Raw genomic sequence first — 14,752 nt, 5'->3', positions numbered from 1 at the left:
GTTCTCAGAGACCTTGTACACAGATATTGTTTATACTAATGCTGAGAAGAATAAGATAAGTGGACTCCAGAATCATAATATAATGTAGCCTCAAGGACAGACTGGCTTCTCATTAAATGCCAAAGGGTATTAGCTGACAGGCCAGCAAACAGGTTACATAAAATGAAGTTTGAATCATGACATTAACTTGACAATGGTCAGGGAACATGGCCGCTGTATTTAAGATGGCGGACAGTAGTCAAGATGGCGTCCGAAACCAGTGCGACCTCCTTAACACATGTAATGGCCAGTCTTGCACCCCATAGATGAGGCACCCTTTATGTGGAGGATTAAGCTGTGACTGACCTATCTTTGTTTAGCACATTACAGATGAGCTCTGTATCTTACACTGGTCATTCGTAGACCTTACTCTAGCTGCAACTTTATCTCATTTAACAAAAACATTGACCCTTCTGCACATCTTAATATTACATCGCAGTCAGGAAAAAAGTAAAAAATTAACTGACAACTTTTTCTTTTTCAAAATAGGGGGTAGGAAACAGGAATATTTTATCTCCAGTAATACCATAACTCCAGTACTACCATAACCAAACTCCCTGTGGCGTAAATTGAAGCTAATGGGCCTCAGTGAAAAGTCTGTGCCAGGCCCCTGACTATAATGTATGGTACTGCAAGTACTAATCTTCTCATATGGGAAAGTGACACCTTATGGGCCCCCTACGCCTCTTGTGCCTGAATGTGACTGCTCCCTCTCCTTCTTCCTCAATGTCTGACTTACTTTCAAGAAGCCAAGAGACATATATACAGATATATATGTATATATTTTTTTTATAATTTTTTTTATTTATTTATTTTATTTTTATTTTTTTTAGCGACTTTCCATTTTGTTGCAGTAATTTTGTGCCAGTTTTGCACCGAAATGCCAAAAAAAACATGTTTTCCTCATTTATCCTATCAATCCAGATGTTTTGCTGTGCCTACTTAATGACTAAATTAATAGCGACTTTTTGAAATTGGCACAATTATGATGCAAAAACACTCCAGCTCGAAGGTGGTGTAGACTGAGAAGCAAGACCCTGAGTTCCTCTGCAGAGCAATATTACAGTAGCAGAACTCAGCCAGTGTTTACATGTCATGCAGCCACTGTTTATGGTCATGAGCAAGACCGACATCAGGGGGGCCCGAGGAGGAGAAGGGGCCCCAAGTCACAGAAAGACTTCCTCCCTTGCCAGGTGCAGGTAACTCACTGTGGACACAGAGCCAGATTATCATTCTGTGGGGGGCCTACAAAATTTGTTAGTCAAGGGTCCCAAACTTCCTAGTGGTGGTCCTGGTCATGAGCTTCTGTTTACAAAGGCTTACCACACTACTGTCAGTAGGAATTCTGGCCAGAATTACAGGAGGGCAGCAGGAGATCAGCACTGGAGGACCCCTCCAGGAAATGATAATAGCCACTGCTGGGGAGGATGATTGGATGCTGCTTGTCAAACACCTTAGCTCTGCTGTGAGTGTTATTTTCGTGCTGCGGTGTGGGAGAGAAGCAAAGTGGAGCTTGTAGGAGGCCTACATGTAGGTGCCTGAATCGAAGATTGCACCTATATTGCATCTAAAGTAAAGGGCAGTCGCAAAATCATGCTGCGACTCACAAGTGAATAATAAGAGGCACGAACTAAACTCATCACAGATGGCTTGTAATAATTCAGGCGCACCAGTGCACCTCATTTAGGCGCAAAACCTGAACTGGTGTGCCACAACTGTGATATATCTGGTCCATGACACAACCAGTAACTTTTTCCAAAACTAATTGATACCAAACTGTATACTGTGTGTGGACATAATGGATAACAGCCTTTGCTAAAGGACATGATGCTATCATATCTAATAGAAGCATCAATTGGATTCTATGTGGCAGTGATGGCAAACCTATTAGAGACCCAGTGCGCAAACTACAACCAAGACCCTCCATTTTATCGCAAGGTGCCAAAATGGTCACTGAAGCACAAACTTATTTCTCCATGCTCTGTCACGACTTTTAATTGTACCAGCCCCCTAAGGTAGAAAGAAAGTGAAGACATTTGGTTTATCATAGTAGCTTGGTGTATCATTGGGTCCCTTGAACAGGAAGAATTGCCAGGTCAGGAGCAAAAGCTCCTGAACTAATCCAGCTCTGTCCACACCTTCACACTCCTCCAGTAGTTCCAGGCAGCCTGGGATGTGTCACTGTAAATAGTACCAAGTATGGTATTTCCAGGGCTTCTGTGGACTGCAGGTGGAAGTCTTGAGTCCTGGCAAACTCTGTGTTTTAATAACACCCTAGGTGCCCACAGTGAGGGCTCAAAGGAACTCCTCGGCCACATGTGCTATAGGTACACCACCAATGCCATAGGACAATATTGAGGAGTGCTGAAAGGTATTGGTATGAATAAAGTATTAAGTATTATTATCCGTGGGTCAGTCAAAAGAATTACACATGTTGGTATAATGATGCTAAAGGACAAACTGTTGGTCCAATACTTCTTTTGCTGAATGCGTAACCACAGTAATGTGTGGGATTTAATTAAACATTTCAGGAGCAGATATTGTAATGAACATAAAGCTGAAAAGTGCACATTAAGCTGCTGTTCTCAGAACTATTTTAGCCCTGAAGGATGATTTGATCTTGACACATCCCCATAATTGTCAATTACTCTTAACGCTATGCCTTTTTAACTAACTAGTCAAATATGATGTAGGAAAGTACAGATGCCTATGTAAAACTAATGTCACTTATTTAGGATATTACAATCTTTGTATGGTTTAATAAAGTTAAGGCCCAGATAATTTAGGATGAGGTCAAATAAGATCAAGATCGTAGAATCATGTGGATCTAGAATCACCACAGTGTAAGGAAAGCTGTAGTGCTACTGAACTTAAGTGGTATGACCAGAAGACACATATATTTTGTGAATTAAAGTGGTTTTCAAGGAATCTGGAAAATACCCAGGGGACTGGGAAGGCAACAAAGAAATGAAACTTAACCTGCTCCAGCACTCAATTCCCATGTGACTTCAGTATTTCCAGTTTTTGAGCCTGTATCTGTCTGAAGGTCTTGGAGATGAGTCATATGACTAACTACAGACAATGAGTAGTATGGCCTCCTTGGACCAAAGGATGTCACTTCCATCTTTCTGGGGATTTCACTTCCTTTGTTGTCACCTGTCCTGAGGAACCAATTTATTGGCTGCAGTCAGTCCAATCTTTCCAAGCCAGAATGGGGTAAGGGTGCACTTTTTTCCACCCCATATTTATGGAAAACCCCTTTAACTGTTAACAGAAGTTGACACAATCCACTCATTTGTGGATAAATAGATGGGTATAAAACCATTGGCAGTAACCATAACTAGCAATCTTCTAGCTTTAAGGAAAAATATATTATTTAAGAAATCAACTCTCACAACTTTTTCTAGTTTGGAAAACTCACTTACATACCCAAAATCTCCTGTGGAGCATGCATAACCTTTAAGAATCCGTGGGGGGATTTATCATAACTCTGACAGGTTTGTTGCCCGAGTTTTTATGCCTAAAAATTTCCATGCCTGAAATTATGCGATATTCTGCACCAAAAATTCAGCAATTACATACATGAAAGTTTTTAGATCCAAAAACAAACACAACAAACCCATCAGAATTGTGAGTTGTGATTTTCCCTATTATGCCTAAAAAGGTGGACTGCAAAGGCTTTTTCCAGAAGGAGAACTCTTTTTTTTGGCCTTGACAGTCTTAATGCTTATACAGTAAAGAATCCTCATCTGTGACGATGTTGAAACATACTTTGCTTTGGTTAGGGTTACAGTTGTAGTTTTAAACACTTGATGAACTATCCGTCTATTCATTTATTTGTACATTGTAAATAGATCTCCCTATCTTTATACAGGCAGTCCCCGGGTTACATACAAGATAGGGACTGTAGGTTTGTTCTTAAGTTGAATTTGTATGTAAGTCGAAACTGTATATTTTATCATTGTAGTTCCCGACAATTTTTTTTTTTGCCCCAGTGACAATTGGAGTTTCAAATTTTTTTGCTGTAATAGGACCAAGAATTATCAATAAAGCTTAATTGCAGACAATTTTAAGCTGATTATTGCAATCTGGGACTATTTTAAAGCATCCAGAGAGCTTCACCAGAGGTCACAGTGGGCAGAGGGGTCCGTCTGTAACTATGGGTTGTCTGTAAGTCGAGTGTCCTTAAGTAGGGGACCGCCTGTATAACTGTCAGCCACATAAATACCAAACTGCCCATCCAACCTTTCCATGTATACAATTTGTTTGTCCTGTTCAGCTAAATTGCACAGAAATATTTGGAGCAAATCTGCACATATGCATGTAATGTTATAGTCACTGTACAAAGGAAAAGCGTAACTAAAAAAGTATAATGTGCCCAGACGTTTCCTAGCATAGAAAAAAATCACAGATCAACTTCTACAAAGCTGAAGACAGACCCAAACACTCCAAATTAATCTTCATATAAATGGCTAAGAACTACAATTTTAGTTAATATTTATTTTAAAAGAGATCATATAAAGTGATCACACTTTAAAATCCCAGGTTGGCACTATCACCCCTTCACCACCAAGCAGATCAGCAGCAGCAGGAGTTCCATGTCGCACACAACTGGGTGCAATGGAGTGTCAGAACCTGGCAGCCAAGAACACCAGAACAACAATTTCATTGGAGAAACTGAAATGCAAATGATCACAACCAATGCCTTACCGTAAGTGAGAAGGAATGCTGTTGTTGTGACTAGTGTATTATGTACAGTAACTGTTTCCCCATATGTAATGTAATGTCATTATGTTAACCTGTATTGTGTTGTATTGCAATGTCCTATAACTATGTTTGTATGCAACAAAGAAACTAGCAACATGTAAGAACGTGCCTCTCATAGTGTTTGTATGTAACTGTAAGGAAGGCCTGTCTCTAACTGTGCCAGGACACTATGTATAAGAGAATTTCCACCAAGGGGATCAATAAAGTACAATTGTATCATATTGTATCATAAAAATAGCAAACAACAAATCCTCCGCAAGTCACAAAGCAGAAACTCTTTAACAAATGAAAATATTCGACTTATTACATCAGCGAATGCATTACAGCCACAAAACACTGAACACCTATCAAGGCCAATATTTTCTGCTCATTCAGGGTGAAAAAAGATTATCCTGCTATTTGTTTACAAATCTAAAAAAGCGCTTCACCCCCCATCTGGACCCCAGTTATCTGCAATATAACGTATCCCCAGGCGGGGCCAATTACATAGTCATTGTTCTCATTTAAATGATATCCCAGACACTTCATGACATTCACTGAAGTAGATTAATTTCATATGGAAACAGTAATCCAAACTGCTGTCACATCATAGAAACTGTATGCTGCCCAGAATGCAAATAGATACCATCTAAAATTACAGTGTATTTCACTAAAACATTCCCGCAGGAGAAACGTGGTAAATACGAGCAGCCCAACTAACTGCGACAGGAACATTATCTCATGTTAGTAATACGGCATGAGAATTATGTATTGATGAGACCATTTAAGGTGCTAATCTCTTTCATCCTCCAACATGTTTACAGTCAGCTGTACGACTAATGTTCAATTAGAAACAGAATTTTATTATATAAAATGCAGGTTTAAAATATGCATGGGAGGAAGAAGGAGGAGGTGAACCTTTCCCCAAAATAACAGATTTTTTAGTTATAAAACAGCTATTTGCCAGGATTTCAAAAGCCATCTGTTTTCAAAGAGTACCTTCTCGTTGTTTACCACAGGCTGTCTTGTCTGTTTTAACAACCTCCCGTGGGATTCTCTACACCTCATTATGCAAAACCACTGTATGTGTATTCACTTCAACACTTCCAACTAATCTGCACACATAGCACCTTTTCTATTATATGCAACATCCTAGCGAGGCTGCACTTTACAGCCACTAACCATATGCAGCCGTCTTCTTTCCACATACCGGAGTTCTAAGTCCAAATGTTCTACAAGGGGCTCATTTCAAATTCTTCCTTTTGCGATCCAACTCCATAAAACAAAAAAAACTCCTAGTTATACTATAAGGATGTCACGTGTTATAGAAAGCACTCCAAGCCCATAGAAAACCTTTAAACAAGTCCCAGATGTTTATGGCGCGCACAGAAACAATATTTAATCTCCCCATCTGTAACTTGAAACGTGCACTGTTGCGATCTCGTCAAATACATTACTGGAGCTCTGGAATGAGGAAATTGAGAGATCGGTCCAGTACGCAACACATTAAAGAAAAGCAAACCATAGCTGCACAGATTACTGGAGTCTATGTGAGCTCTCGGTGGACCCACCTGCATGTGTTAAGAACCAGAACAAGCTATGAATACTGGGGTTAAAGGCAGGCTACACTCTTCTGAAATAGAGCCATATTCATTACACATACACATGAGCTTTGTAAAGGAAAAAAAACACCATATAAGCACAATCCATATCCAGCACATGAAATCCCATTCAGAGAAATACATTATGGAGTGAATATATTGCCTATTATGTTTCTGGTTTATTGGTTCAAAGCTGGCATTTAACATATTGCACATGTTAAACTGAAACTGCATTCAAACCTGCTGCAAAACTGCTTAAGTAGTATTTTAACAAATACACACACTGTATAACTGCTGAACAATGTCTGGGTTCTCAAAAAAGCCACAGAGCCATCTCCCCATTCATCCGAATATCACTTCAATGTGCACAGAAAATTGAGGCTACATTTTTAGCACTCCCCGAGTCCCCACAGAGGTTTTACAGAAAAAAAGATATGCTATATAGTATCTTTCAATGCCATGCGCTCTGTGACTTGGCACTTGTCCCCTGGGAGTGGCTATAAAGGAGTAGTCCCCCCTCCCCTTGGTGAAACCGCTCCTCCATGTGTCCTTTTCAAATATATGAATAACTCCCATATTCAAATCATATATTGACATATAGGGGCAGATTTATCAAGCTGTCTGAAAACCAGAATATTTCTAGTTGCCCGTGGAAACCAATCACGGCTCCCCTTTAAAATATTCATGAGCACTGGTAAAATGAAAGTTGAGCTGTGATTGGTTGCCATGGGAAACTAGAAATAGTCTGACTGTCAGACAGCTTCATAAATCTGCCCCATAATGGCAGATGGAGGCAGAGTCGTTGCCACCGTCTGACCACTGTACATTGTTTTCAGTGGTAAAGGGAGGATGGAAAGACAAAGCAAGCTACCTCTTTCAATCCTGCTGCCTCCTGCTGAGTGATGTATGAGCTAAGCGGGGGCAATAGGAACCTATGCGGAACAGATGCAGCTTATCGCATCCCTCTTGAGCGTATATGTTGCTCAGCAGGAGGAAGGACATCTTTGATGTCACTGTCCATATAAGCATTTCCTATATCAAAGGGTTAACACCCGCGATCCATTGTGAACCAAACACCCGGTGAGTATGAAGCAGGCTCAGCACGTGAGCTCACTTCATACTTTCCCCTACACAACAGGACGTGTAGTAACGTCTTTTTGCGTTATGGGGTTGATGACAAAACTAGTAGCAATAAATAATTCCACCATGTGTGATGGAAGCTTTATGGCTTTGCCAGATTTAGTTACCAACTACATGTTCATAGATACTGAAGTTGCTTATTGATAATAGAAAATGTTCTACAACAGTTACAGTATTGTATATTATACTTTCCCTCCTAAATTGGCCAGTGTGGACATGATTCAACTGTTTACTATATTTACTATAAATATACAAACAACAAAACTTCAAAAGTCATTATTACATGTTTTATGTGAATCACGGAAAATCTATATTCACAATTGGGTGAAATAATATAGCAAAACTGCATGATGAAGCAGAAAAATAGAAAAAACAGAGATTTCACATGGGAGCTTAGGATCCAATTAGTTTAAGTAGGTTATTTTCCTAAAAGCAAAAGGTTTCTAGTAAATGGTCCAAGCTTTCGACTGGTGGTCACGGTCCATCTGATATATGGATATAAAAGTCTAATGGACACATGTCTGCACATTACCAGACTTTATTATTTGCCAGAGCAGCTTTGTTGAGTCAAAGCCCTGGCATTTTCTCGGCTAGCTTATTCCTAAACACTGGGTAGCGTCTCTCCAGGGCAAATACAATGGCTCATTACAGGGAATTGAGAAGTGGTCAGCAGCTGCACACAATTAACTCAGCTTGAGCCTGGTCTTCGAGCAGCATTTTCTACCATGTCTATAATTATATCCAAGATGTTCCTTTTTGACTGACTGTATATCAGAAGTAATTTTCTGTTTAAAAATTCTATGTGTTGAAACTCCTAGACAATTATTTATTTGGATGTAATAGCTTTGATGTAAAATGTGCCAAATATCTGCTCCATGTTTTGGTGATGACTCAAAGATTAAAAGTACAGGTCTCTTTGAGAGATTGCCATAAATGAGTTAAGTCATATAATACTGCTATCATAAGACCTCAATAATGAACTACATACTATAGAACCATTTTTGATTTTTGTAATAAAGAATTTTGACTTTTGTGAAAAGTAATAAATCCCAGGGTCCACTTGACAACTTAAAGTGGTAACCAAAAAATTTATTCACTGTACTGGGTGAAAACTGGGTTAACAATGACCTCAATGTCTCAAATTTAAGTAAGAGGGTGCTCCATGGTTATAAGATTGCCATGTAGCATCCCACACATTGCAACATCTGCATGAAGTCTGTGGTAGGGGGGCGGCTTCAAACAACAACTGTGCATCATGGGCCAGCACATGATGTTAACTCCCCCTAGAGGTGGTGCCTGGCTATACTAAAAGGCTTTCCTCTCTTCAGAATGTGCAGTTGTACAATTGTATGCCAGGCCCTGACAGAAACTGTCATGTCTCACTACACGCCCCCCCCCCCCATGTCCACTTGCTATGGAAATGGTATAAGGGGGGAAATAGGCACAGGAATTGAGACAATATCAAGGCTTGTACACAATACAATAACCCCTTATACCTTTATCATAGTTTATCCAAAAGAGAAAAAGCTCACCACTCGGTGAAGTCCCCGATCTGTGGACCCAAAGAATCACTGTGGTGCACGTACTAGACCATAGCCGTTGGAGACAGTCATAGAAGAGAAGGTAAAACGGCACTCATGGACGACTCCGACGGATTAATCCAACGATGGTGCTTTTTTGAAATATAATGTATTAAAGTTTTACATTTTAAAGCACTATATTATTAATTATCTCGAGTTGTCCATGAGTGCCGCTTTCCCTTCTCCTTTATCATAGTTTGTGGACTTTCTAGGCTTTCACAGTCCTGCTCAAAATATATTTGAGTACAAGCAGAACACGTAGCTAGTATAAGTAATAAAGGAACATACAAGGGAAATGTACTGCAACTATACAAAGATGTGCTCTATAAAAACATAAGTATAACAATATTAACTTGCAGTGTAACATAAAAAATCAAATACTCAGTACTGCCATAGTAGTATACTCAATTGTAGAAAAGGCTATAGATACCTTCAGTATCCTTTACATCTTCACTGTGAGTAACAGTTTCTGACACCTGACTATCAGTTTCATGGTGCTTCAAACCTGGAGATACCGATGGAACATCTTCATGAAATATGTCATTCTTCTATGAAGTTAAAAGGATTACAAAAAAGACAAAGAAAGAATAATTCATTATACATGCTCTGAATAAAATATATTGTCTTAAATAAAACCAAAATCATCTGTAGAAGAGAACTTCATACAAATAAAATGTTTAGTGGATTTTTTTATAGGTTTAACAGTTTATAATAAGCTACAGTATACGCTACAGTATTTGTCCAAATTTTTTTTTAGGTTATGACCATTTCTTGGTATAGTAAATTACTAAAACTAATCTGCAAATGATCAGGAAAATTGTGCATTGTTTGTATTACTCACATTGTGTCTACAACTAAATAATCACTTCAAATTAAACTCAAGTTGCATGGGCAGGATAGCAGCCAGAGATTTTTAGCAGAAAAGAAGGAACGACCCTCAACCAACGCAGCAGCAGCAGTTGCAGCATCTCTGGCCTGAAATTTGTTGAGACTTCAGCTTTGACTATTCTTTCCTCTGGGAAGTGTTTTTTTCTTACATACTTTCCAAGTTATGATTCAGCTGGCTGACTATTTTTGTGCTCTTTATGCTTCACCTGAGGGAACATTGTTTAGTTGTAGGCAGTTGTTTAGGGCAGCTATCAAGTAGGCAGGGGCAGTTGTAGGAGTTAAAGGGGTATTCCCATAAAGACAAGATTATTAAATATACTCAGGATAACAAAATAAGAAATTCTCTAATTCCTTTAATTATAAACAAAAAAAAAAAGCATTTCACAGGTATAATTCCAACCTGTCTCTATGAGTCCTGGTGTACACAATTTTGCTTGCCCCGGGAAAGGTATATTATTTAAAGGTATATTATCAACCGTTAATCTTCTGACTTTAGGGTCAGGAAGACATTGTTCTCCTATCTGACACTGTACTCTGCACTCCAGCCCCCACTCTTGCATTCCAAGACGAGCTCACACACACAAGAGACTTCCTGCTGGCAAGCACAGTGAGGAGAGTAAAGCTACAAGCTACAGATTAGGTCTTTATAGAGGGGAGGGGGAGGTATGCACTGCAAATCTGACAGTACATGTTGTGGCTGAGATGTAGTAGGCTGAGAATGTAATTTTGTGTTATATGCTTCTCATGGATCTCATCATCTCTCATCTCTGATCTGTCTCATCTCTCTTTCTAAGTGTCAGATACTAGTACAATGTTCAGAAGCTAAATGAAAGTGTATATAAACCTGGACTCTGATAATCTAACCACATTGTCAGCACACATCATATCACACAGCACTGGAGGGATCCTAATGTGTCTGCTTAGAGAGCTGCAAGAAAATTGTAAAGTAAGGAGTTATTAATTATCTTTATTGTGTAAACATCCCTAGGGGATTAAAATTTGAGAATTTTCTTTCATGGGCAAACCCCTTTAAGTATTAGGGCTCACCACCCCTTCCTCTCTCCTGTTCTGACTATAGGAAGCCTCTCTCTGACAGAGCAAGAAATGCTCTGTTAGCACAGGGACTGATCCTGATTTGCCTATAAACATTACATGTCATTTTTCTTACTTGTCTTAGGTAGGATATGAACTACATGTCATTGATGTCAGAGGTACCAACATGATGGGCCACAAGATCACATGAGAATAGAGTGAGGATTTTCTTAGCCTAAAAGCTTCAAAAGTAATATTCTAGAATATGCAGATAAAGCTCTATAGAAATATAGAAATAAATATAGAAACAAGTAGTTATATCTCTATTTCACACAATGTATCTTTCTTTTCACAGTACATCCTAACTGACAGAGGCGGGAAGAGGGGAAGGGAGCAGGATCCTAACTCTCCTGCTTCAGCTCCTCTTTTTCAGCAAAGCTCAGACAAAAAATCTTGGAGAGTCTGCACACAGCACAAAAGTAAGTAGCAGTACTGCTGAATCACTTGATAAACATTGAGGGATTATTATTATTAAGGCAGTAAAGGCACATTGGTTACTTATGTAAAAGTGTGGCCAAACTCTTAAAGGATGTCACAATTGATCAAGTGTGTTTTCCAGATTTAAATATACTTCACTGCATAAAATGTGAGTAACAAGTGATTTTGATAAGGGGCTGTCCCCTACTCGAGCACCACCTGCAAAGAGTGATGTGTTTGACTAACTACTGTTTTCCAGGTTTCAGCAAGCTAGATCTTCATTGCCAATCATATGCATAAGATTAAATGAGATAATATATGTTTGGTAGAGTGATAGTAGAAAAATATTAATATTAGTGTAATGTAGGAAGTTGTGGCTTGATTGGCATAGCACCCTACAGGTTCTTGTAAAGTGCACATGATTTTTGCATTGCAATAAAAATCCATATCTACACTATTAGAGTAGTGTCCAAAATGAATTATATATGTATGGTTTATTTGGGTGTCCACTTACTTTTCATAATGTATTGTGATAAAATATCTTGTAGAGCATTCCCATTTTTTAACAATCAAACCATGCATGCCCCTGCTCACAAAATTAAAGTGGTTTTCCCATGAAAGAAACTTCTCAAATTTCATTATCCTAGTGATGTTAACACAATAAAGATCATTTTAACCCTTTAATTAACCATTTTACTCAGTTTTATTGCTGTTTAAGCTCCTATCATTCCCTAGGATGGTCAGTGGAAAATTCCAGGATGTGGGCGGGGAAGATACCTCTAGTTCTGTGAGCTGACAATGTGGTTTGATTATCAGGATACAGGTTTATATACACTTTCATTTACCTTCTGAACATTGTACTTGTATCTGACACATAGAAAGAGAGATGAGACGGATCAGAGCTTATGAGATCCATGAGGTGCCTATTACACTTAATGGCAGTCAGCTCTCCTACATCTCTGCTATTCCATAACACATATATCTTCTGTGCCTTCCTGCTGTGCCTCCCCAGATAAAGAACTAATCTGCCTGTAGCTTGTAATTCTCCTCATGGTGCTGCCAACAGGATGTTAGTGTCTGTGTAAGTGAGTGAGCTCCATCCTGGACTGCAGGGGGCGGGGCTAGAGTACAGAGAGAGAGAGATAGAGAGAAATCTCAGCTCCACAGCCTTCACAAAGAAATCCAAGATGGCTTTCCCAAACCTAACTCAGAAGTTACAGGGTCATGTCTAGGGGCAACTGAAATTGTGTACATCAGGACTGATAGAGGCAGGTTGGACCTATAGCTGTGAAATGCTGTATTTTGGTTAATAGAATTAGAGGATGTGTTATTTTGTTATCCTGAGTACATTTAAGAATCTTGTCTTCATTGTAATACCCTTTAAAGGTAGATGCACAAAAAACTGTTCTTTATCCTCTTATCCACAGATACAATTATCTGTTTGGGACAAGGGGAGCTTTTCCATAGAACATTTTTAATAAAAAGGCAATCACTGGGATTGCTGGGCACAGAAGAAGCGTGTGCTCAGTAGGTATAATCAATAAATCTGCTGCACTGAGGGAGCAGCGCGAGGGGATATAGATTGTAGTGGATTGTTAGAATGATGAAATTATTTCACAGCTAGCACAAGAATCCTCTAGAGTTTCACAGCATACAATTTATTTCCATCTTTTACTCTTGAGATTCCATCAGCTTCGATGGGTGATATTTTCCTCATGTGCTTGATTGGTACATATCACAAATGCAATGTACAGTTGTGTGCTCTGTGAAGATCCAGTTTGTGAAAAAAAGGGTAGACCCCTCATTTGACCAGAGATGCCATTGCATTTCTATACTTCCCAAAATCTTTCACCAGAGATATCAGTTATCTAAGCAGCACTTACATATACGTAATGTAAAGTAGTGAATGAGAATGTTCTTGAACAAATATTTCTGATTCAACCTAAGTAACGCTGTAAAGCATTCTTTATTGGGGCTCTCCAAAAAAGAGAAGATTCCAGGCAATGTTTAAACGTAACAAAATAATCAGAACAAGCCTCTAGAATTCCCTGCTCCTTTCCAAATATTGTAATTGATTCAATAGTTAAGAAATGTTTATTTTAATATTCTATAACATTGTCTGTTCACCACAAACTTGACCATGATAAGACCAAAACCCTAATAGGGTCACCCATATTGTACTGACCATACAAACAGTAGGTTCCAGTAGGTCTATGGAAGTGTCAGTTATTTGCTTCCCCCTTCCCTCCACTTTGTAAATTACTCTCTCCAGTTTGTGTTCCTGACTTAATTACATTATTCAGGTAAGGCTGGGGTAAGTGAGTGACGTGTACTGACACAGTTGAACATAATGCCACTTCCCCTTTCCCTGGCTGTATGGTCTATAATTTCATCAGAGACAGCATCAGAAAAGATTTGCACAAAAGATTTCTCCAGCTCCAGTCCCTGTGTCTGAGAGAAAATTCAAAGTGTTCCTCAATCTGTCATGTATTTTGGTTTGTTACTCTTTACATGTATGAGGTGGTGAAAGGACCTCTTTAACACCCATTTATAAAAAAAATAAGGAATACATTTCCAATACCTGTATAAAATCTTTACTTGTTTTGATAGCTGAGTTGAACAGTTTTAGAAAGAAATCTAAGGAAAAGCAATATTCATCAGCAAGCGATCTCAGAGACTTCAAGATGGAATGAAACAGAGCTCCTCTCCGTGCCAATGGGTACAGCTCATCTCTCTTTAGTAGAAGATTATTGTAACATGATTTAGCCATTGCAAGTTCTTGTGAAATCTAAAAAAACACAGAAACAATATATGATTATTTTTTTGTGCCTATTCTATATTTACTCTGTGTAGTTTGTAGGCATTTAAGGGTAATCCTCAAGTCCCAAATTGAGAGATGATATGAACTGTGTAGTGCTGCGGAATCTGTGCGCTATATGAATAAAGCAGTTATTATTATTATTATTATTATTATTATTATTATGATGATGATGATGATGATGATGATGGTCTATCTATGACTATGGCTAAGGGCACAAAACTTTGCTGGTTTGGGTTCCAGGTTTTGGATCTGGCTCTAGTAACGGCCGCGATTGGTGTTGGCCAGCAAATGTGTGGGGCAGAACTTCCCCAAAATGGCGGCACATTAGTCCCAGCATGCACACACTGCATCTATTTAAATGCCAGTATCGAGTTTGCCAGCAGAATTTAAATGGTTACTGGGGGCAAGGTCCTGACCCCAGTCCCTAA

The 14,752-nt window shown here is 38.9% G+C and overlaps 1 protein-coding gene across 2 annotated transcripts in view; it reads right to left on the bottom strand.

Annotated features, from left to right (window-relative positions):
* LOC140118356 (uncharacterized) overlaps positions 1 to 14,752 on the bottom strand; it is a 315,197-nt gene that overhangs the window by 107,275 nt on the left and 193,170 nt on the right. For both annotated transcript variants that reach the window (XM_072136177.1, XM_072136178.1), the window contains exons 78-79: positions 14,085 to 14,291; positions 9,537 to 9,654 (exon numbers count right to left, since the gene is read on the bottom strand). In XM_072136177.1, the coding sequence (XP_071992278.1) occupies positions 9,537 to 9,654; positions 14,085 to 14,291 (325 nt within the window). The remainder of the gene's footprint in view (positions 1 to 9,536; positions 9,655 to 14,084; positions 14,292 to 14,752) is intronic.

The sequence above is a fragment of the Engystomops pustulosus genome, chromosome 2, assembly GCF_040894005.1.
Source record: "Engystomops pustulosus chromosome 2, aEngPut4.maternal, whole genome shotgun sequence".
In the NCBI taxonomy this organism is placed as follows: Eukaryota; Metazoa; Chordata; class Amphibia; order Anura; family Leptodactylidae; genus Engystomops; species Engystomops pustulosus.
This window is presented reverse-complemented; position numbering and strand designations above follow the sequence as displayed.